The sequence below is a fragment of the Bufo bufo genome, chromosome 1 (assembly GCF_905171765.1).
Source record: "Bufo bufo chromosome 1, aBufBuf1.1, whole genome shotgun sequence".
NCBI lineage: Eukaryota > Metazoa > Chordata > Amphibia > Anura > Bufonidae > Bufo > Bufo bufo.
In genome coordinates, this window is record NC_053389.1 from 437,312,806 (window position 1) to 437,334,966 (window position 22,161).

General features: G+C 42.8%; 1 protein-coding gene across 1 annotated transcript in view; it reads left to right on the forward strand.

The window, feature by feature from the left end:
- The window catches only part of FAM53C (family with sequence similarity 53 member C), a 29,781-nt gene extending 24,028 nt beyond the window's left edge, over positions 1 to 5,753 (forward strand). The window contains exons 4-5 of the mRNA XM_040407080.1: positions 3,349 to 4,106; positions 4,197 to 5,753. Coding sequence (XP_040263014.1) covers positions 3,349 to 4,106; positions 4,197 to 4,424 — 986 coding nt within the window. The 3' untranslated portion in view covers positions 4,425 to 5,753. The remainder of the gene's footprint in view (positions 1 to 3,348; positions 4,107 to 4,196) is intronic.
- The last annotated feature ends 16,408 nt before the right edge of the window (positions 5,754 to 22,161 follow it).

The following is a 22,161-nucleotide window of genomic DNA, read 5'->3' on the forward strand; positions in this document are numbered from 1 at the left end:
TTCATGCTACAGTGATTATATCATGAGAGAAGGGCATTTAAGTAGAAGCATGCAATGCTGATTTCCTCATCTCAAGCATTTATTGAAACAAAAGCCAACAGTGGTGGGTATACTGCCACAAAAATGTCAATGTCTCAATAACTTGTCATGTAGCCTTGAGCATCAATTACAGCTTGACCACGACCTCTCATGCTGTTTTAGAAGTCGACTTATTGTCTGCTAAGGCATGACATCCCACTCTTCTTGAAGGGCGGCCCTCAGGTCATTGAGGTTCTGGGGTACAGAGTTACTAGCCTCTACACGGTGACTCCATATGAGGTACCCTAGCCTCCAGCACCCATTCCCTAATGAAGCGACGTTGATGAGCTGGCGCATTGTTGTCCATGAAGATGAAATTAGGCCTGTGTTGTTCATGCAGAGGTGCAATGACTGGATTAATGATGTTATTCAAGTAGTATGGGCTTGTTACTGTACCATTCACAAAGTGTAGGACAGTTCTGTATTGACTAGACACGCCTGCACGCTGTAATACCACCACCAAAGACTCGCCTAGTGACAACAGTGGCTGATGCATAGTGCTCTCCTTGATGTCTCTAACATCGTTGGCGGACATCATTTCTGCTCAGCGTAAATCAACGTTCATCAGTGAACAGCACTGAGCCCCACTAGTCCATCGTCCAGCATAGATGCTCCCTGGCCCATGCAAGACAATTACATCTGTGGTCAGGTACCGTTGCAGGTCATCTAGCACGCTGACCTCGCTGATGTAAACGGTTTCAAATGGTCTGACGTGACACCTGGGTGCCTGTCACCTCCCTTTAAGGGAATTCTGTCATGACATTTTAGCCCTATAACCTAAACATATGGCCAGGTCCGTACAAATAACATGAATCCTAAACTGTACTTATTAAATCTGCCTGATGCTCTATTAGCACATAAAACAGGTTTTTATAACCGGTCAATCGCCTACCTAAGGTGCCCAAGGGGACGTCAGTTAATACAGGGTGCCTGGCCGTCTGGTGCCCAGCGCCTCCTTCCCAGTCATAATCGCCGCCTTCCTCAGCGCCGCCTCCACCAGATGCGGCCGGCCCTCTGCTAGATCCGGCGCAGATTTAATAAGTACAGTTTCGGATTCATGTTATTTGTACGGACCTGGCCATATGTTTAGGTTATAGGGCTAAAATGTCATGACAGAATCCCTTTAATGGCGTATTTCACCTAAAATGACCATTATAGAACACTAACCCCATGATCTGCATTATAGTCCCCCTATTTGAATGCTACTTATCGTATAGCTGTCGCTTATTTTCGCTAAAAAGCACTTAGATTCAATATGTAAATTAGGTTCTGAAGGTGCCCAGGCCCCTTGTCGCTTTTCATATGAAACCCCTCCCCTTTCACCCTTCTGGCCCGCCCTAGGTTCTTCAGAAATCCAGCGCCATTCACAAGATTCGCCGCGCCTGCGCACTTCATTCCCCATTATGGGCAGAGGCACAAGGCCAGCTAGATGTACGGGCCGGCACATGCGCATTAAACGCTCTTGTGCCTCTGCCCATAATGGGGAATGAAGTGCGCAGGCGCGGCGAATCCTGTGAACGGCTCTGGATTTCTGAAGAACCTAGGGCGGGCCAGAGGGGTGAAAGGGGAGGGGTTTCATATGAAAAGCGACGAGGGGCCTGGGCACCGGCCGCTTGCACGCTGCCCCTTGGCACCTTCAGAACTTAATTTACATATTGAATCTAAGTGGGTTTTTTTTTTGCGAAAATAAGCGACGGACAGCTATACGGTAAGTAGCCTTCAAATATGGGGACTATAATGCAGATCATGGGGTTAGTGTTCTATAATGGTCATTTTAGGTAAAAGACTCCCTTTAAATGTGCCTGGACTTGTGTGGCATTCATCATCTGGTTCCACCAGGACATCGTTCACAATGAAGTAGTAATCAGTGTGGGATGTGGCTTAAAGCGTGCATTCAAACGTCTAGAGAAGGTCACATTACGTTCACCTGTAAAGGTTAGAGTGCATTTTCGGTTCATGCTGAAATTTCACCCACAAACCAAATATTCTTAACTTTTTGTGAGTAGTGTATGTCCATGACAAATTCTAATTTTAGTTGTTTGTGTGTGTGTTTATTTATTTATTTTTTTTGTAAAAAATATTTTTCCGTTTTTCTCGCTCCGGTCATGGTCACATCTGTTTAAATGAGAATGCATAGCGTTCCCCATAATGTTTACAGGGGGACTAGATTTTAACACATTACTTGTTATGTTAAAGGGGTTTTCCTGGATTTTCATATTGATGGCCTATCCCCTGGGTTAGATAGACAGATAAAATAGGGTAACATTTCAGAATTGACCACATCTCTGCATAGATAAATATACAACATCCATGATCACAAAATATGATGAAATGCTAAAAACTTAGGATCTTTTACATAGTGATTGTGAGAAAAACGGACCATTGCCCCCATGTAAACTTGGCACTGACTCCTGATTACCCCCTCAAACAACTGTATGACGAGACCGTGGTGCTCCAGTGAGCACTGCAACCTCCTCACAGCTTACCAAGCACAGTGCTGTACATTACATAGTGGCTGTATTTGGTATTGCAGCTCAGGGCCATTCACTTGAAACAACTGATTGGCAGGGGTGCTGGGAATCGGACCTCAACCAATCGGATATTTCTGACCTATCCTGCGCAGTGGCCATCAGTGTAAAATGCCAAAACAACCCTTTAACCACTCTTAGCGAGAAATCAGAAGTTTATCTATCGTCTAAGGAATTTATACCTGTGCCTTTTTGTATAAGCTTCTTCTATTTAAAAAAAAAAAACTTGGTTATTCTTTAAACGGGGTCATCCAACTTTATCAAACCCCTTCAGAGTGGCCGGACCTGTTGTGGGGTTCATACTTAGCTGGTCCACGCTGCTGGGTTCCTGGCTCGATTGTTCCATGGCCACCCTGCAGATCCCAGGTGTCTTGGAATTAATTTTCTGTTGACAGGGCAGCAGATGACCGCTGCATCCAATTACACATGGATGGCAAGTTATTGTCTGCAGCAGTCATGTGCTGCCCCATCAAGAGGGTGTTGATTCCCAGAGACCCAGGACCTGTGAAGCTGGAACGCAGTGGTGGCGACCAGGCAAGTATGAACCCCACTGTGGGTTCCTCCACTTGGATGGGGTGTGTTTAAAGTTGGATAACCCCTTTTTAAGCTGTAACCTTGTTCTATACTTAAGACTATTTTGTGTGTTCGAACTTTATCTCATATCGATGAGTTAACTTTTTTTTTTTTTTTACTTAGTCTCTTATTGTGTTATCTAACCTAACACTACATTTCTTCTTTACAGAAGAACGCTCCTGGGGCATTGTTAGTCATTGTCCGCGGATTGAACTTGAAGACGGAATCCGACCCGGTTGCCATCACCTCTCCAGCCTGAGTCTTCATTTTCCTGTTTTAAGTAGAGAGAACTCGCCAAACAGCAGGGACCCTTCACAAGCACCTGAGGAAGGGAACTCTGCGGCACCTCCAGCCCCACCAACAAAAAGACACTGCCGCTCCTTATCAGTGCCAGAGGACCTATCACGCTGGAGGCCTATTTGGAGGCCTAGTGGTTCTAAAGTTTGGACTCCTGTTAAGAGGAGATGTAACAGTGGTGGGGTTGGAGCAGTACTGGGAGTGCAGACTCAAAGTCCATCTCAAGGGGTCTCCAGTCTCAGGTTCCAAAATGACCCCAGTGCCTCTTTTCGCTGCATCCAAGCCAACAGCCCTCCCTTCTTTAGCCTGGCTTTGTGCCGGGAGTCACCATGTCCCTACACCCTTTCCCCAACCACTATATTCTGGGAGAACACAGAAGGGCCAAGCTGCTTTCCTTTGCAGCGCCGGTTTTCCCTCTCTCCTGTACTCTTCAAGGATGCAGGACGGTTCCTCCCTTCAGCCAGCAGCTCCCCACCTTCCACACCAGAGCTGGTCAGGCGACAGCAGTGTATGCCCCGCAGCCAATCACAGCCTTGTGACCTTGACACGAGGAAATGTGGACTCAAGCGAAGGCACGAGGAAGATACACGGTGGCATCGTCCTTCTCTGGACTTCTACAAGATGAACCAGGTGATGTTTTATATTTTTTTTTATTGTTTACTTTTCTTTGGTTAATGTTGGTCAAGTTTTTCATTTACTAACGGCTTGTTTCATTTGCAGAATGCTGGTGCTATGTGTTTTTTGGACAACTCTGACGAAGGCAGCTCTTCTCCTTTTATGGCTTGTCATCGGGAGTCTCCTTGCACTTCTGGAAGTCCTGTCACAACTTGCACATTGGCACTTAGTGAAGAAGATATGGGTAGGAGGGATCACTCGTCCTGCTCCCAGGCAATGCTCTTCCAGCACGATTTTGCGGACCTGGATTTAAATCTAATTGAAGAAAATTAACACTCTCAGGAAACATCATACTACAAACGGAGTTCTGTTCGTAAGGTGGATGTATGAATGAGAGTGTCTGGGTGCCTGCTGCAGGCCACCACCAAGAGACTTGCACCAAGAGCATTCAACAAACCTTCTAACCTTCATGACAGATAGGAATTGTTTGGGGGAGTAGGGTATAAGGGAGTCAGCCAAAAGTTCCAATCTATTGCTAAAGGAGTAGCCTGAGGCAGGATCATCTGTACTCCCAACCTCTGATTTCCCAGTGATTCTGCTGGCGTTGGGATCTCTCATTACCGTGTTACAAAACTTTACATAAAGGGTGCTGTGGGATTGCTTTATTTTTATATTGATGGCTTTTGGAAGGATGTGTTCTGCACTGCCCCAAGGGGATCACATGCAAATAGAGGCATGTGATTAATTCTTGTCTAAGGTGACTGTTGGGGGGGGGGGGGGGTATTTAATTAATTAAAACTAACAAGGTGGCAAATCTGGTTGTGCACAAAGGCTGATGCCTTGTTTTCAACAGAATGCCCCAAGACATGAGCCCAGAGCGTCACAGCAGGGGAACCCAATCCTGTGTGTTATAATGAACACCTTTTTAGTTCTCCAGTGCATCCCGAGGAAGGCAACAGAACAAAAAGTTGTTTCAATTGTTGTAGGTGTGTTTGTATATTTTTATTTTATTTTTCCTTTCGTATGAATATTTGCCTGTGGCAAATACTCTAGAAGCGGTATTGAATTTGTTCTTTTCAATTGCTGGCCAGTTAAAAGGGAGCTTCCAGGTCATCCTGAACCTATTTGTTGTCTGCACTGCCATCCAAGTCTTGCATAATGTGACCACCCCGATACCTCAGACAGGCGTTAAACCCTTTATCCTGCACATCCCAAATCCTCCTGTATCTCCCATCTACATGCGTTTCACTCTTCAGGAATGTGTCTTTTTGGAGCGTGCAATGAGATGTGGGTGGTTGTATCATTCTCCAGTGCTGCTGCAGTCCCCAAGACGCTGCAGATCCATTCAGAGAGAGTAGTCTGGTTATTCTATATTATTTTGAATGTTCTATGGAAGTCATGCAAGCATTTGGTGTACAGCATGCATTGTTGTACCTTATGGACTGAAAATAGCCTATCTGAGTCCAAATCGAAAACCACTATTTCTTGTAGGTTCATGTACAGTTCTAAAATGAGCTGTGGTCAAACTATGTTGCATCCATATAAAAACTAAGAACATAAAGCTAAAGCTTTGTAGGGCAGTGCCACCCCCTTGAAGATGTGACTTGTCCATATCGCCCACTCCTTCTTACAGGGAAAATTACTGTATACACTCCATAACAGTCTGGTACCTGTAATGTGGCACAAAAAACTGGCAAAACCCATTAAAACGGCTATAGGAAATGTTCCTAGAACTACTTCTAGCAATGCATGTAAAAATACAAGCTTGTTTCAGCATTTTTTTTGCCCTGCTGCATTACATCTTGTAGAAATCAGTAGGGGAACCATGCAATGGATGTTGCCTACTGTAGAGTAGGGAAAGATCAGCAAGCTGCAAGATGAAATGGTTAACAATTTCACTCACTCACTTGTTGCATCTGGCTGCCATTTAGAGGTGCGAACATAACCAATCCTCTTCCCTTAGGCCCTTTGTCAAGGTTGTGTGAAATTGGTTAATGTAGGGAAGCAAGAGAATAATTTGCTTTTCGCGACTTCACCTTGTTCCACCTGAGAAGGATGACGCAGCTCAGGGACAGTGTATAGTTCAGTGTTTGGTGGCTCCTGCCCCAGAAGATTACAGGCCATACCTGGAAGCAGTATACTAAATATTAGGGACACTGTACAGGCATTTGCCACAAACTACCCGTATGCCCCTGGATAAAAATGTTCCCCAAAAATTTGATCTGATCTGTTTAAGGATGAATTGAACAGTAGTAAATTGTATGCCCCTAGTTATTTGTTTCCATCTTCTAAAAGAGGCATTTAACTGATGATCCAAGGTAACAGCAGTTTTGCATATATTTCATGCATATTAAGGATAATTTGTAAAACGTATACAGCATTTTAACATATTTGGCAAAAATATCTTTTAAAAGAGTATTGTGCTGTCAATCTACACATTATGTCCCCACTTATTTCTAAACAAAAGGACTTGGGGTCCATTCACACGTCCGCAATTGCGGACCCATTCATTTTCAATGGGACCGCAAAAGATGCGGACAGCACACTGTCAGCATCCGCACTTCCGTTCCGCGGCCCCGCAAAAATATAGAACCTGTCCTATTCTTGTCCGCAGCCACGGACAAGAAAAGGCATTTCTATTATAGTGCAGTCTGCAAAATCCGGAACGCATATGGTCGGTGTCTATGTTCTGCGGATCTGCAACTTGCAGACCGCAAAACGGTTGCGGACGTGTGAATGCACCCTAAGGGTCCGGCATCCCCGACGATCAGCTGTTTGAAGAGGTAGCGGTGCTTGTGTGAGCGCTATTTCCCATTCAAAGTTACCTGCACATCATCTCGCCTGTTCAAGCAAATGGGACGAGCAGTTGTAATTACATTGTGCTGCCTTTACAAGAGAAGCAGCGCACAGTTAATTTTGAAGAAGAAGTAGCGCTCGCACAAGCGCCACTACTTCTTCAACCAGCTGATTGGAGGAAGTGGTGGAAGTCAAACCCCTGCTGATCTGATATTGATGACCTATCCATATTCAACCACTGCACAACCCCTTTAATATTTCATGTATTGTACCGCCTAACTCTTGTACTAGTTGGTATGCTTCTGGTCTATGATTAATTTAGGAACTTTGCCTGTTCCCTTCAGTACTTTTAATTTCTGCTGAAGAAGGGCCAATACAGCAGCTGACATCAAAATGAATAGGGCATTTGCGTTGGTTCCCTAGTGTCAACAAGTTTTAAAGGTTATGTGCATTTTATTTATTGCTCCAATGTATCTTAAAAAATAGTCTTGATTAGGGGTGAGCAAATCAAGCTTCGGATCCAAGATCGGAAGTCGATTAGTTGCAAAACTTTGTTTTAATGCTGGACAGAAACCTGTCTCCGTATTGCATTAAAATGTATGTCCCTTGCGGAGGCCAAATTCATCTAAAAGTCTAAAGTTGCGTGAGACTTTGGCGAATAACATTTGGGATTCAATTCTACGACCAAAACCATTTTAAAACAGGAATCTGAAGTCTGCTTCGGAAACTGGAAACCAGCCGGTAGTGAAGCCAACTTTGGATTCCTGTTTTAAAATGTTTTTAAAGTCGTAGAATCTGAGCCTGATGATATTCACCAAAGTCTCACGCAACTTCTGACTTAAAGGGTTTCTGTCACCCCAATTTTCGCTATTAAACAGGCTGACATTATAGATGTGAAATTGTCACCTGAATTTAAAGAGGACCTTTCACTAGAATAAAACATCTAAACTAACTATACAGACATGTAGAGCGGCGCCCAGGGATCTCCCTGCACTTACTGTTATACCCGAGCGCCGCTCCGTTCTCCCGGTATAGGCTCCGGTATCTTCATATGTTCGGTTCAACTGGGTGCAGCCTGGCAGCGTCTCCTTCTCCCATGCTGTAGCGCTGGCCAATCGCAGCGCTCAGCTCATAGCCTGAGAGGCTTTTTTTTTCTCTCAGGCTATGAGCTGAGCGCTGTTATTGGCCAGCGCTACAGCATGGGAGAATGAGACACCGGCAGGTTCCCCTGGGTGGAGCCTAACTATGAAGATACCGGAGCTTATACCGGGGGAGAACGGAGCGGCGCCCAGGTATAACAGTAAGTGCAGGGAGATCCCTGGGCGCCGCTCTCCATGTCTGTATAGTTTTAGATGTTTTATTCTAGTGAAAGGTCCTCTTTAACTCTGCATTTTTTTTATTTAAGTATGCCCCCGTTTTTGTGTAATTTGAAATTTTATTCTATGCAAATGAGCCTCTAGGAGCATGGGGGGCGTTGAACCTGCTCCTAGAGGCTCTGTTCGCCCACCTCATTTGCACGCCCTTCTGTCTTGATTGACAGGGCCAGGCCAGCGTTGGTTCTCCTGCTGGCCCCGTCTGCCGTGTAAATCTCGCACCTGCGCCGTCCCGTTCAGTATTCGGCGCAGTGCGGGTGGCCTGGCCATGTCAATCAAGACAGAAGGGCATGGAAATGAGGTGGGCGAACGGAGCCTCTAGGAGCAGGTGCAACGCCCCCCCCCCCTGCTCCTAGAGTTTCATTTGCATATAATAAAAGTTAAAATTACACGAAAATGGGGGCATACTTAAATAAAAGAAATGCAGAGTAAAATTCAGGTGACATTTTTACATCTATATGTCAGCCTGTTTAATAGCGAAAATTGGGGTGACAGAAACCCTTTAATAAATGTTTGCCTCCGTGCAGCAAATACATTTTAATGCTGTATGGAGACAGGTCCATACAGCTGTACAGCATTAAAATAAAGTTTTGCAACTAATCGACTTCGGATCTTGGATCTGAAGCTCTATTCGCTCACCCCTAGTCTTGATTAAATATTTTTTTCATTGGATCTACTCCTATGCAGACCTATCTGGTTCTATGACTAAACCCTTGGCCCATCTTACACTCTCCTACCCTCCACACCTGGGGTTTGTTTTTAGTGTGTAACCATGGCTACAAACAGGTCTGCATAGAAGTTGTATACGTAAAACAGAAGGGTATTGTTTAAGGGTTTGTCCCGCCATTAAATATTGTGTAGATCATAAAAAATGTTTGCAGTTTACCAGTGAAGTTAACACATTGACTGATGTATGGCGCCACCTGGTGTTCAAAGTGTACAGTAATGTGCACGCCCTTGTACCGAACTGAGTGAGACTGGAAGGCCATGATGAGTCACTCTCCCCGCATAGTGATCTTCTGTTCACTGCAGAGCAGAAAGTAGAAGGAAGGACAGTGATTCCGTCCAGAGTCTGACCCCAGCAGCACCAAGGGGGACATTAGGATGCAAAGAGATGGGAATTTTTTATAAGCCAGGAAAACTGTAAATTGCTTTAAACTGCTATTAACTGCATTACTGGACTTCTGTTCTGAAACAAAGTTACTTCATTTCTTAGTTTAGATGCATTGGAGCCTTGAAGGTCTTGCTGCTTTTGGATATTAGTCTATACAGCAGATGGAGTAGGTGCTGTGAAAGGGAATGCACCATCAGAAAATGGCATTATGTAGACAGTTTTGGCGTTCTTTACATTTTTATGTGACTATAAAAATAAGTATTCCTTTCACACTGTCTGCTGGAGCATGACAATGTGACCATTTCTGTTCCCTTCCGCTTACTTCTATGCTTTTCTGCGCAGACTGGGATAGTCAGCAGTCATCTCATTATTAATAGAGCAATGTTGGTTCTGTGTTACTGTTGTGGGACTAACTAAGGCAGGATATCAACACTATCCTAAGTGTATGCATTTGCCTTTCTAGTTGCTGCCAGAAGGGGTTTAATGCTATGTGATGTATAAATCGTAACAGGGAAAAGGACCTAATGGTTAAATCATGTTTTTATGTTAAATACATTTTTAAAGATGGTTTTTGTTATTTTAAATTTTCCATGTCAGTATCTATAATTAGACAAAAAAAACCATAAAAATCCTGCAGTTTTTGCACTGGCCGCTAAATGTAATAATAGTCACCATTTCATGGTCTGTACAGATCACTTTACTGCAGTTATCTGCTTATTATTAGGGGTAATCATCAAAGCTTATCTACCCCCTCCTGACCTCAGCACAGGTCACTGAGCAGGCCTAGAAAACTTTCCCGTAGAAGTCAATGAGGTCCCCTCCTGTCCGTTATGGGGGCAAGATGGCCACCCCCATAATCATGTCCAGGAAATAGAATAAAAATTCTGTAACCAGAAAATAAAGAGATAAAAAAAGGATGTGTGTTACCATCTGGTTTTAACTGGTAAAAAATATCAGTGACCCTTTTCCTTTAAGAGTGTTAGCTACATACCTTACAATGATCTTGTAGGCACTGAGGTTGTGCCCACAAGTAGCAGAAGCGTGGTGGATATACACAATCTGGCTTGTGCCAGAACTGTTAATGGCAGTTTACCCCCTTAGATGTTGTGGTCATTAATAACTGACAACATGTAGGGGGTTTGTCAGCCCTTCATGAACGTGGGGTGCTGATGAGTTACTTTTTAGCCAGGCCCCTAGCAAAGGCCCCATATCTGCCATGTGTTGAAAGGCTTTTAGGCCATATTTTGGAATACAGATGGGCAATAATGCTTAGGAATACTAAGGGTAGGTTTACACTCTTTGGAGGAGGAATTGAGGCAGATTTTTCAGCCAAAGCCAGAAGTGGAGTCGAAAGGAATTGGAAATACCGTATAAATGAAGAACTTATACTTCTTCCTGCAGAATCCACTTCTGGCTGGAAAATCTGCATTAAAACCTCCTCCAAAAAACTCTACGTGAACCAACCCTAAGGGCTCATGCCCACGAACATAAAGGCTCCATGCCCGTACTGTGGTCCGCATACAGTGGTTTCGCGATACACAGGCACCGGCCGCGTGCATCCTGCATCACAGATCGCTGACCTAGTCACTTGAAGGGGTCTGCAATCCGGGAGATGCGGAATAGAGGCGCAGATTGGAAGCACTGCAGAGTGCTTCCGTGGGTTTACTGTACGTGCCTCCGCATCACAAAAAAGTAGTGCATGCACTACTTTTTTGTGGTGCGGACCTTCAGATGCAAGTGAATGGGTCGCAATCCGCATGCGGCTGCCCCATGGTCGGTGCCCGTGCATTGCGGACCGCAAATTGCGTTCCGCAGCACGGGCATTTTAAATTCAGTTTTGCAGGATTCTGCATTCATCATATGTCACACTATGTTTGATAAATTTGGTGCATCTTTAAAGGGAATGTGTCAACTATAATTTATATTTTTTTTCTGCCAATTAAAACCAGATAGTAACGCATATATTTTTATTTTTTTGCTGATCGCAGATTTCCTGAACATGATAATGGGGGGCTGCTCTCTTCCTGCATAGCAGCAACCATGGGCCATAGACACAATGGACAGGATGGGACTCCATTAACCTCTATTGGAGAGTTTTCTAGGCATGCTGTGACCTAGGGTTGAGTGATATAACGGTGTCCACAGTATACCGCGGTATTAAGAAAAGGCGATATCACCGTTTCCTAATAGCCGCAGTGTTTAATAACTTCATAGGAGTGGTCGCATGTGTGCCGACTGCTCCTAAAATGTCCACATCCTGCCGCCTGCTTAGGCTCCATTCACACATCTGCAAACGGGTCCGCATCGGTTTCGCAATTTTGTGGAACGGGTGCGGACCCGTTCTTTCTCTATGGGGACAGAAAAGATGCGGACAGCACACAGTGTGCTGTCCGCATCCGCATTTCCGTGGCGCGGCGCCGCAAAAAATAGAACATGTCCTATTCTTGTCCGCAATTGCGGACAAGAATAGGCAGTTCTATGGGGGTGCCGGCCAGGTGTATTGCGGATCCACAATGCACTACGGGCGTGTGAATGGACCCTTACATGTCAGTTCCCGCAGAGGCCGCATCCTCCTAGTTCTGAGACCTCCGGGTGCAGGTTGGCTATGTACAGGGAGGTCCCGGTGGGTTTGCGGTGCTCAGGGTCCATTTTCTGCTGCGTATAACGGTGTCGGATAACGGCTGGTGCAGGCGGCTCATCTGGGCACGGGCGCTGTGCGATCACTGGCCTCTTCCTCCTGCATTACTACTAGCGCGCTGATTTTTTGCATTAAACTTTATATATGCTTTTACAAACAAGCTGCATGTTAATGGAGGCTCCACGACCCGCGGACACATTTCTAACATAAACTGCCGCGCAAGTCACTTTGGTTTTATGTGAGGTGAGGTCTGTGATTTCTTCCCCTTTTTTTTTTAGAGAGCATTTTCCACATAAAACCCATTCACAGCTAATGGTCATATCCTGCTAAGCATCACAGTGCCGGCCTAGGTGCCCCCAAAATAGTGTATTTAAAATTACAGAGATCAGAAAGGAGCTGATAAGATGTGACTTCACCGATTGTGAATGGTAGATCCCATGTTCTAAATATGTGATATCTGTCATTCTAAGGCTGGGTTCACATCTGCAGTCTTGTCTCCGGCAGTCTGTTCCGGCAGAGGAACAGACTGCCAGAGTTTACCATATCGGCACAGCCGGAAACCCAATCACTGTAATAGGTTTGCGGCGGAGATCCGGCATATGTTGCCGGCCAAGGGATGACATGTACGCCGTATACAGTGAATTCCATCAGTCTGCTGGAATTAAGGACGCAGATGTGAATCCAGCCTAATCCTGCCTATAATGAGAGGACTGCTGAAAAATGATCTGTACAGACCAAGAAGTGATGCCTATTAGGCTTAATGGTCAGTGCGAAAACTGCAGAATTTTTTTAATGAAATATAGGTAGTGACATGGAAAATGAAAAATAACATCACCAAAAATTTTTTAGAACATATTTAACATAAAATTGTTCATTTTCTGATGACACATTTCCTGTAACACTTCTTACAGATGTTACACCACTCCTTTACTGCAGGAAGATAAAAAGTTTCAGCTGATAAGTTTGGTGTGAAACTAAATTGCAACATAGCCAACCACGTCTACTTTCCCACTCAGTTTTCAAAACTGGAGTGAGTAGTGTAAAACTGCAAAAAGTCTCAAATTTGTGTGCAAAATTGCTCAAAGTATTTTAGGACTATTTGAAGTCCTAATTCTGGAGTACAGGGCTTGCTAAATTCACCCTTTAAAGGGAACCTGTCACCTGCAAAACGCAGATTAAACCGACCACAGTACCTTACAGTATCACCCAGTGTGTTGCTAATTGTGTTTTTCTTTCCTCCTTGTTTTTCTTCATACTTGTTAAAAACGCTGTTTTAATGTCGGTTGGCGCTGTCTCCGAGTCAGGCTTGAAGTCAAAAGGGCAGCGGCCTCCTTGCTTCAAGTAAAGCTAAGCCCGCCCCTTACCCCTCCTCTCTACAATTAGATGGACATGCTGCTGTGATGCCAGAATCGCGCTCTTCTAGCGCATGCGCAGTACGCTGCCTGTTACAGCGTGACGGCTGGGTGTGCGCGCGATCGAACTCACCAGCGCATCCGCAGTCAGCAAAATGCAGGCGGGTGAGTGAGGATCGCGCTGTAACAGGCAGCGTACCGCACATCCGCTAGAAGAGCACGATGCCCCCTTGACTTCAAGCCTGACTCTGAGACAGCGCCAACCGACATTAAAACAGCGTTTTTAACAAGTATGAAGAAAAACAAAGAGGAAAGAAAAACACAATTAGCAACACACTGGGTGATACTGTAAGGTACTGTGGTCGGTTTAATATGCGTTTTGCAGGTGACAGGTTCCCTTTAAATGTTTTAAAACATTTATGAGTGATTAAAAGACTATAGCTTCTGGTACCCTAGCAGAAAAAAGTGAAAGTAAGAGCAGTAAAATTGGGCAAAATAAAAAGTCCCCATCTATCTATATATATATATATATATATATATATATATATATATATATATATATATATATAATTTTTATTTTTTTTAAAGGGTGTGGAAATTAGATACAGCACCATATATCACTTAGGCCTCTTTCACACGGGCATCACTGATTTGCTCCGGATGCGTCACGCGTGCATTGCGGGAAACCCGCGCGAGTGCGTATGCAATTTTACTCAGTCTTGACTGCAATTGCGTTGTTCAGTTTTTATCGCGCGGGTGCAATGCGTTTTGCACGCACGTGATAAACTGAATGTGGTACCCAGACCCGAACCCGGACTTCTTCACAGAAGTTCGGGTTTGGGTTAGGTGTTCTGTAGATTTTATTATTTTCCCTTATAACATGGTTATTAGAGAAAACAATAGCATTCTTAATACAGAATGTTTACTAAAATGTCGATTGAGGGGATAAAAAAAATTAACTCACATTCTCACATTATCCACTTGATTGCACAGCCGGCATCGTCTTCTTTCAGGACCTGCAAAAGGACCTTTTTCGTAAGATCCTTCTATCTTCAATCAGCGCGACCTGCGCTGACGTCACCATTACGATTATGTCATCCAAGGTCCTTTTGCAGCTCCTTAAAGAAGAAGAAAGAAGACGATGCCGGCTGCGCGATCAAGTGGATAAGGTGAGTAAAATATATATAAAATAATATATATATATATATATATATATATATATATATATATATATATATATATATATATAATTTTTTTTTTTTTTATTATTATTTTTTTTTTTTACCCCTCAATCCACATTTTAGTAAGCATTCTGTATTAAGAATGCTATTATTTTCCCTTTATAACCATGTTATAATGGAAAATAATACAGTGAATTTACTTTAATGGAGTCCGGGTTTGCTCATCGCTATCATCTCCTAGCAACCATGCTTGAAAATCGCACTGCATCCGCACTTCCTTGGAGATGCAATGCTATTTTCACGCAACACACAAGTGATGCGTTAAAAAATCGCTCATGTACACCGCCCCATTAAAATGAATGGGTCAGGATTCAGTGCGGGTACAATGCGTTCACGTCACAATTCTTGCCCGTGTGAAAGGGGCCTAAAGAATGCTAAAAGGACTTCTTCCTGCTGGATCCAATTCTGGCTTTCACTCCAGAAACTACAGTTGTGTTTCTCCCAAAAAAATGCTGCCCCCTTAACTGCACTTTGAGCAGAGGGATGGTCAGTTATGTGCTGGCGACAATCTTCTCATTTGGCTGCTTTTGTACAACCATAGTTGTAGACCATGTGCTCTCCGTTTATCTTTTTCTTTCTCTCCCGGTATCTGGACATTATTTCATGAAAATTGGAGAAGGTGGAATATTGAATGGCTTCCACGTGTTTGGCTGATATTCTGCACTGAATGCATTTGGGAACTTGAAAGCAATAGTGGTAGTAAGACATTCTGCACTTGAGTAAACTAAAAGTAGTTGGCTTCTAGAAACAAACCTGAATGACCAAGCTTGGTGGCCTGTCATCAGTATTTCATGCTCTTGATCCTTGTTGACTATATTATATAATATATTCAAATTGGAGTAGCATATGTCTTCGTTTGGGGAGAAAAACTGCCTAATTTCTCCTTTTAGGCCTCATGTACATGTGATTTCCATCTTCTCCATAGACATGTTCTATTTTGGTCTGTGTTGCAGACCAAACCCACCCATTGAAGTGTATGGGTCTGTGAAAAACCCCCATTGGTAGAAGATGCTCTAATTTTCAGCTGAGCAGTGACTGTGTAATACGGATGACACGCAGACCAAGTGCATATCTTTCACGGATGAACCACTGATTATCTTGTCACGGGTGTCATCATGGACACGAATGTGTGAATAAGGCCTTGGGATAGAAACGCACACAGTTTGATCAGGTTCAGCTTTTGATGCATTTTTTTTTTTTTTTTTTTTATAAGCCAAAGCTGGAAGTGCAAGACCCATGGATCCCACATAAAAATGAAAACCAGACATCATATAATAGATGATAATAAACCAGCCTTATACCTAACACGGATCTAGAGATCTCCCCCATTCGTTGCTCCAATTCCCCTGCTTAGATTCTCTTCAGGCTGGCAGTTCAGAGGAATGTCCTTTCTGTTGCAGCTCTCTCCCTATCACAGCTTAGGGGGTGTGTCCTTTCTGTTGCAGCTCTCTCCCTATCACAGCTTAGAGGGTGTGTCCTTTCTGTTGCAGCTCTCTCCCTATCACAGCTTAGGGGGTGTGTCCTTTCTGTTGCAGCTCTCTCCCTATCACAGCTTAGGGGGTGTGTGCTTTCTGTTGCAGCTCTCTCCCTATCACAGCTTAGAGGGTGTGTCCTTTTTACTGCAGATCTCGCAGTAACCATCACGGCTTCTAACAGTAGATTTGTCTGGTGGCAATTGTAGGATGGAACTGAGCATGAGCAACCAACTCAGAGATATTACTGACGTGGTCGAGAAATAAAAGGCAAACAGCAGGTGGCGCTATATAGATCGATTTTATTGAATAACTCTGTGGATATACAAAATTATTTATTACATGCATTTGCAAAAAAATAATAGGTACTTGCTTGAAAAATGTACAATATTAGTGCGTGGGACAACCACTTTAAGTCTTTACATTATATTTTCCATTCATTTTGAATACACTCCTGGATTTGACAGAAAAACTGCCTCAAAATGCATATGTGATCCCCACCTAACTTGGATGCAAATGGAACAAGATTACTCTTAGACCTTTTTGTATTTCTATTAAAGCTTTGCCTGTGGAGATAGAAATCCCAGTTTGGGAAACCATTCAGGATCAGTTATGAATCCTTGTCTGATGTGAGTGAATGTGAATAACATTTAAGGAGCTTTCTATGGCTCCAGGCCAAGAATGTTACCACATGATTTTGGAATAGGTAATAAGCAGAGGAGGTACTTGCTAATAGATAGGTTTCTGGTACATTTGTATTCATGGTGTATTCTGGTCAGTGGAGGTCAGACACCATGCTGATCAGCTGTTCTGCAGTAGCTCCGTCCATTCTGTAGTGGACAGATCTGGTTACTGCAGCGCTGCTCCTATTCATTTCAATGATAGTGTGTAGTTCCAGTGCCTACTTCTGGCCTGGAGCTACAGCAGAGCAGCTGACCGTCTGTAGGAGCTGCAGGGTTACAGACCTCTGCCAATTGTATATTGATAGCCTATCCTGAGGACAGGCCATCAATATAAAAGGAGTGGACAACACTTTTAAGATTTCCTTTAAAGAATTCCCAGGAAAAACATGTTATTCTCTGACCTGCTAGAAAAGTACATGATGTAAACTGTAGTGAATGTAATCTTCTCACCGGTGTCTGTATTTGTGAGTTACTGTATAACCTCCCTTCTGCTTCTCAGCTGTGTCATGTGACCAACTCTCTGATCTCCAACTGACACAGGACAGGAAGTCAGTTACTTCTCTATTCATTCCTATGAGACCGACATTGAGGCTCCCAACTGACTTCCTGTCCACATATAAGATGCTGTGTTATTTGGAAAGTCTGATTGCTGGTCACATGACACATCTGAGGATCAGAAGGGAGGTTATAACTTCACAAATATAGTCACTGATGAGAAGATTACATTCACTACAGATTACATCATGTACCTTTCTAGTAGGTCAGAAAATATATATATATTTTGCGGGAGTTCTTTAAAGGAAAACTAACTGCAAAAGTTACCAAACACCTAGCGTCCATAGATGTATGTTCACCCTAGTTGCTGTTGCAGCACAGTTTCTACACTGTAGCAGCCTGGGACTTTTATCTTCATGACATATTTTCCCAATGTTAAGGCCCTTTTACATGGGCTGGGAATTTTCTGAATGAGCATTCATAAGAACACTCATTCCGAGTCCTCGGCCCATGTAAATATGGTAGTTATAATCTGGCTAACCAAGCAAACGCTTGTTTGTTGGCTGATCGCATCTTTTAGCCGAGCATGAATTTTATTGTCTGTGTAAACAGCAATGCGCTGCCAACAGAATGCAAACTGTATGGGGATCGACCGACTGCAGTGATGTTCTTTTGTTTCCCACTGTTTCCATTGGCCGGTGTAAAGACCCTTTAAATGAGTGCTGTTATTTCATCAAAGCGGTGCTCGTTCAGGCCTGAAATTGTCCCATGTAAAAGGACCCTTAGACCCTTCTGTCTTCCCTACCCTTGTATAAAGATCAGCTCGCTAGTGTCCACTCACTTGACCATCAAGTTTCTCCTATTGTAAAAAATAGAGATCTTAAATGATGCAACTTTAGGCTGACACAATATTCTAGTATGTCCACACCTCACTATTCAAGCCTGGTCATTAATGTAAAGTTGTGTCATACTGGAGTTTTCTTTTTAAAGTGCAATGTCATTTGGCAAAATGACAATAAGAATAACCATTACAGCAGAATGCATTAAGACTTGCATTGGGCATCTACAGTTGCATTTCCATGTGCCAATATGCTCTCACTAAAGTCCTTGCCAGCCACAGAATATGAACTGTAGCCATTACTTGAATTATGTGAATTTTCATATTGACTTTTATTTTAATTTTTTTTATTTCAACTAAGTCTGCCTCCTTTGGCCATACTAGTACCTGGGTGGAAAAGATAATTGTGTCTGGGACCTCAGATACGTTATCTTCTAGGGTTGGGTGAAGTAAAGGGCTGGGCTGGACTGTTTTTCTGTTCATAAATCCACTGGAATGAGCTGACGGTCTGATTATACATGCTATTACTCCAAGAAACTGTGTCCTGAACTGACCTCTGCTCCTCCTGCAGAGACCAGATGACTATCCATTCTGTATACATATCATGACCATTCATTTTCTTTTTTCCCGTTCTTTGATATTTTTGGGGATTCCTACGTTTTTGAATCAAAACCACTTGGTGAGGTGATGAAATGCTGCATCGTACTGTGATTTGTACAGACTCCATGCTTTTTTTGTTGGAGTCTTTTAACAAATGGTAATCTGGGATTATTGGGTAGTAAGGGGTTTGTCAGTAATGCTGCTTTTGGGCACTTGCCATACATAAGGTATACAATTCTGTCCTGATTACAAGATTAGGAATACATGTATGTGCTGGGGTTCTAACTGTTGGGATGCACACTGATCACAAAACTGGAGGTCTCGGAGTCCCCTGTGTGAACGGAGAGGTAGTGCACATGTGCGACCACTGCTTCAGTCACGGTCTATGGCTTGGCTATCTGTGTCATTCCCACTGAAGTGAATGAGGGGTGGTGATTGTTGGGAACCCCAGCAGTCAGAGCTCAGCGATCATGCTATGTTCTGGATAGTTTAGAAATATAGTTTTATGCAAATCAACCCCATTAAACAGACATGGATACCGCCATGCCTGTATAGTGAAGAGAGCTGGGATGGTAGTGCCGCTCAGACTGTAGTATGGATATAACTACATAGGTCATATCCAGTGGAGACCTGATTGTATTACTTTGGTTTGTGCCAAAAAGCAACTTTCTGGAAACCCCTTCAAGTATATTGCATATGTCAATCCCTTCTTATTCTTAATTTTTCCACATTCTAGAAATAATGTTCTTTAATGTCCATTAAGATCAGATTGATAGGTCTATTTTTTTAAAGGTTGAAATGACAGATTATCCAAAAAAGGAGTCTACATGGGGGCAGCTATAAAACCAGTGCATATAAGCTGTAGTGTTGTCTATAGCAGTGTGTATACTGCTTCCTCTAGCCAACACTAGATATTGATGGCTCTAAATTGGTTACTGTAGGCAACACCTCCTCATTCCCTTCGTACTTGTATTGATAAATCTGCCAATATGTGTCCATTATTGCTGTTGACAAGTTACTATTTCAGAAAGTTTTATTTGGAGGATATCTTACTCATCACTAAGTCATTATCTTCTGTCCTGAAGCAGTAATCTTAAAGGGAACCCGTCATCAACTTTATGCTACCCATACTAACGGCAGAATAAAGTAGAGACAGGTGAGTTGATTTCAGTGGTCTGTCATTTAAGTTAAAAGTAAGTGGTTGCCGAGAACCAACATCACAATTATTGCAGACTAGGCCTGGAAAAGAGTCCCGGCCACTTGAGAAGAGTCCTGGTTATTCATGAATTACTGCTCTCCTGCCCGCCTGCTGATGACTGACAGTCTTCTACCTAGTTTTCTCTCTTTCTGTCTAGGAGAGAACTGCCAATCATCAGCAGGTGGACATGGAGAACAGGAGATTATAATAACCAGGACTCTTCTCAGGTGGATCTGACTCTTTTCCAGGCCCAGTCTGCAATGATTATGATGCTGGTTCTCGGCAACCTCTTACTTTTAGCTCATCAGTGACACACCGCTGAAATCAGTGCGTCTGTCACTATTTTATACTGCCCTCAGTACGGTCAGCATAAAGTTGATGACAGGTTCCCTTTTTAAAGAGAGTTTCATCAGAAAATGTCCTATTGTTTAAATCACCTTTTTATCTTATCTTTACTTTTGCATGTCACGATCTATCCATGTTAAAAAAAAAAAAATGTATAAAATCCAGAAGTTTCACACTGGCCACTAGGCCTAAAATATGTTAAGGAGCACCTACATGGGCTATAGACACTATGGACAGGAGGGGACCCCATTGACTGATATGGGAGAGTTTTCTAGGCATGCTGTGACCTGTGCAGAGGTCAGGAGGGAGTAGATAAGCTGTGATATTGCATATTGTGAATGGTGGCTCCTGTCTTATCTATATAGAGGTGTTATTTGTCGTTATAATTCTGCCTGTGGTGATAATAGCTACTGAAAGTTACCTGTACAGAACAGGTCATGACCTATTATTAGACCTAGTGGGCAGTTTGAAAATAAGGAGGCAGGATTATGTATATCATATTTTTATTTTTAAATCTAGATGGTGATGTGGAAAATTTAAAAAACCTCACCAAAATTATGAAAAATGTTTAACTTAAAAATGTGATTTAAACAATTGGTCATTTTCTGATGGCACATTCCCATTTAAAGTTATTTATTACTTGAGCATGGTGGAGGCTATATGGAGGTTGTTCTACAAGTCCCGATGAACTATGAGTTTGCAATGAATTGATAAGCTGTATGCTAGCATCGCCTGTGTAATGGACTCTGAGGACGCCTCCTTCTCTGAATCAAAAGCCTGACCCGGGCTCAAGGTGCTGCTGAATCATTCAGAAGAAGGTGCTCCCTTAAGCCGTTCCACCTCCTTGACCAAAAACTAGAAACTTGGTGATGCTGAGTTTGGTGACACATTTGCTTTACAATTGTTCTCTGGGACCATCAGATGAAGTTCATGAGTGTGTGCTCCATTCCCCGAGAACCAATCTCTAGCTCCTGTATTTGTTACATGGAACATGCCTGAGGAATTTCGTACATACAACCTGTTTACACACTGTAAACTGCCTTTGTTAGTCCCGGAGAACCCTTTTACAATCGTTTTTATCAGGAACCCCACCCCCACCCCCCTCATTTATAACTTTTGCCGTCAACCATCATCTTATTTCTATGTCTATTCAAAATGCCTAGTGTTAAACCAGGTATAAGCTTCGAAATTATTATACATTATGTAGCGTTGGTGTTACCATGATAGTATTGTAAATGTAACTTCCTATTTTTATATTTCAGATGTCAGCTTTATTTATATGTAACTTTTTTTTTTTATGGGAAGGTCAAAATATATTAAATCAGTGGCAGACAAGCTACACGTGTCTGGGAAAGGTACAGGTCTCTGCTAATGATATAATGTGACAAGAAGTTAATATTGGGAAATATACCATGGTATTTTGACCCTATAAATCGGACAGAAAGAAGCCGTTAATATTGCATTATAAAAATTGTATTTTATTACTAAAATTTAAGGTGGTGATCGATAAAACTGTCCAACCTGCACTGGTCGACCATTTGAACTGATCGATGACTTTTCAGCTGTTCATGCATAGCAGCAAGTCGGTAACTTATTTTTTTCAGAGTGTGTTACAGATTCATTTTATGTGTATATTGAGAGCTCTCTATAAATGTCCCTAATGTGTTTCCCTCCAAATTATTGGCCTAGATATAATAAGGAATAAAACAAAGATGAATTGAGAAACTGGAGAGTATTTGCTTTAATGAAAATGTTCATTGTAAAATTTGGGCAGTTACTGCCCCCACTGTTCACTGAAATAAATTCTTCACTTTAGTTGCCATTTTTTTTTTCAGATTCTTAGGTGATCAATCATGTGAGTGGGTCTGTATTCAGTTCTAAAATATATATATATATTCTTAAAAGGGGTTGTCTCATCATTTGTG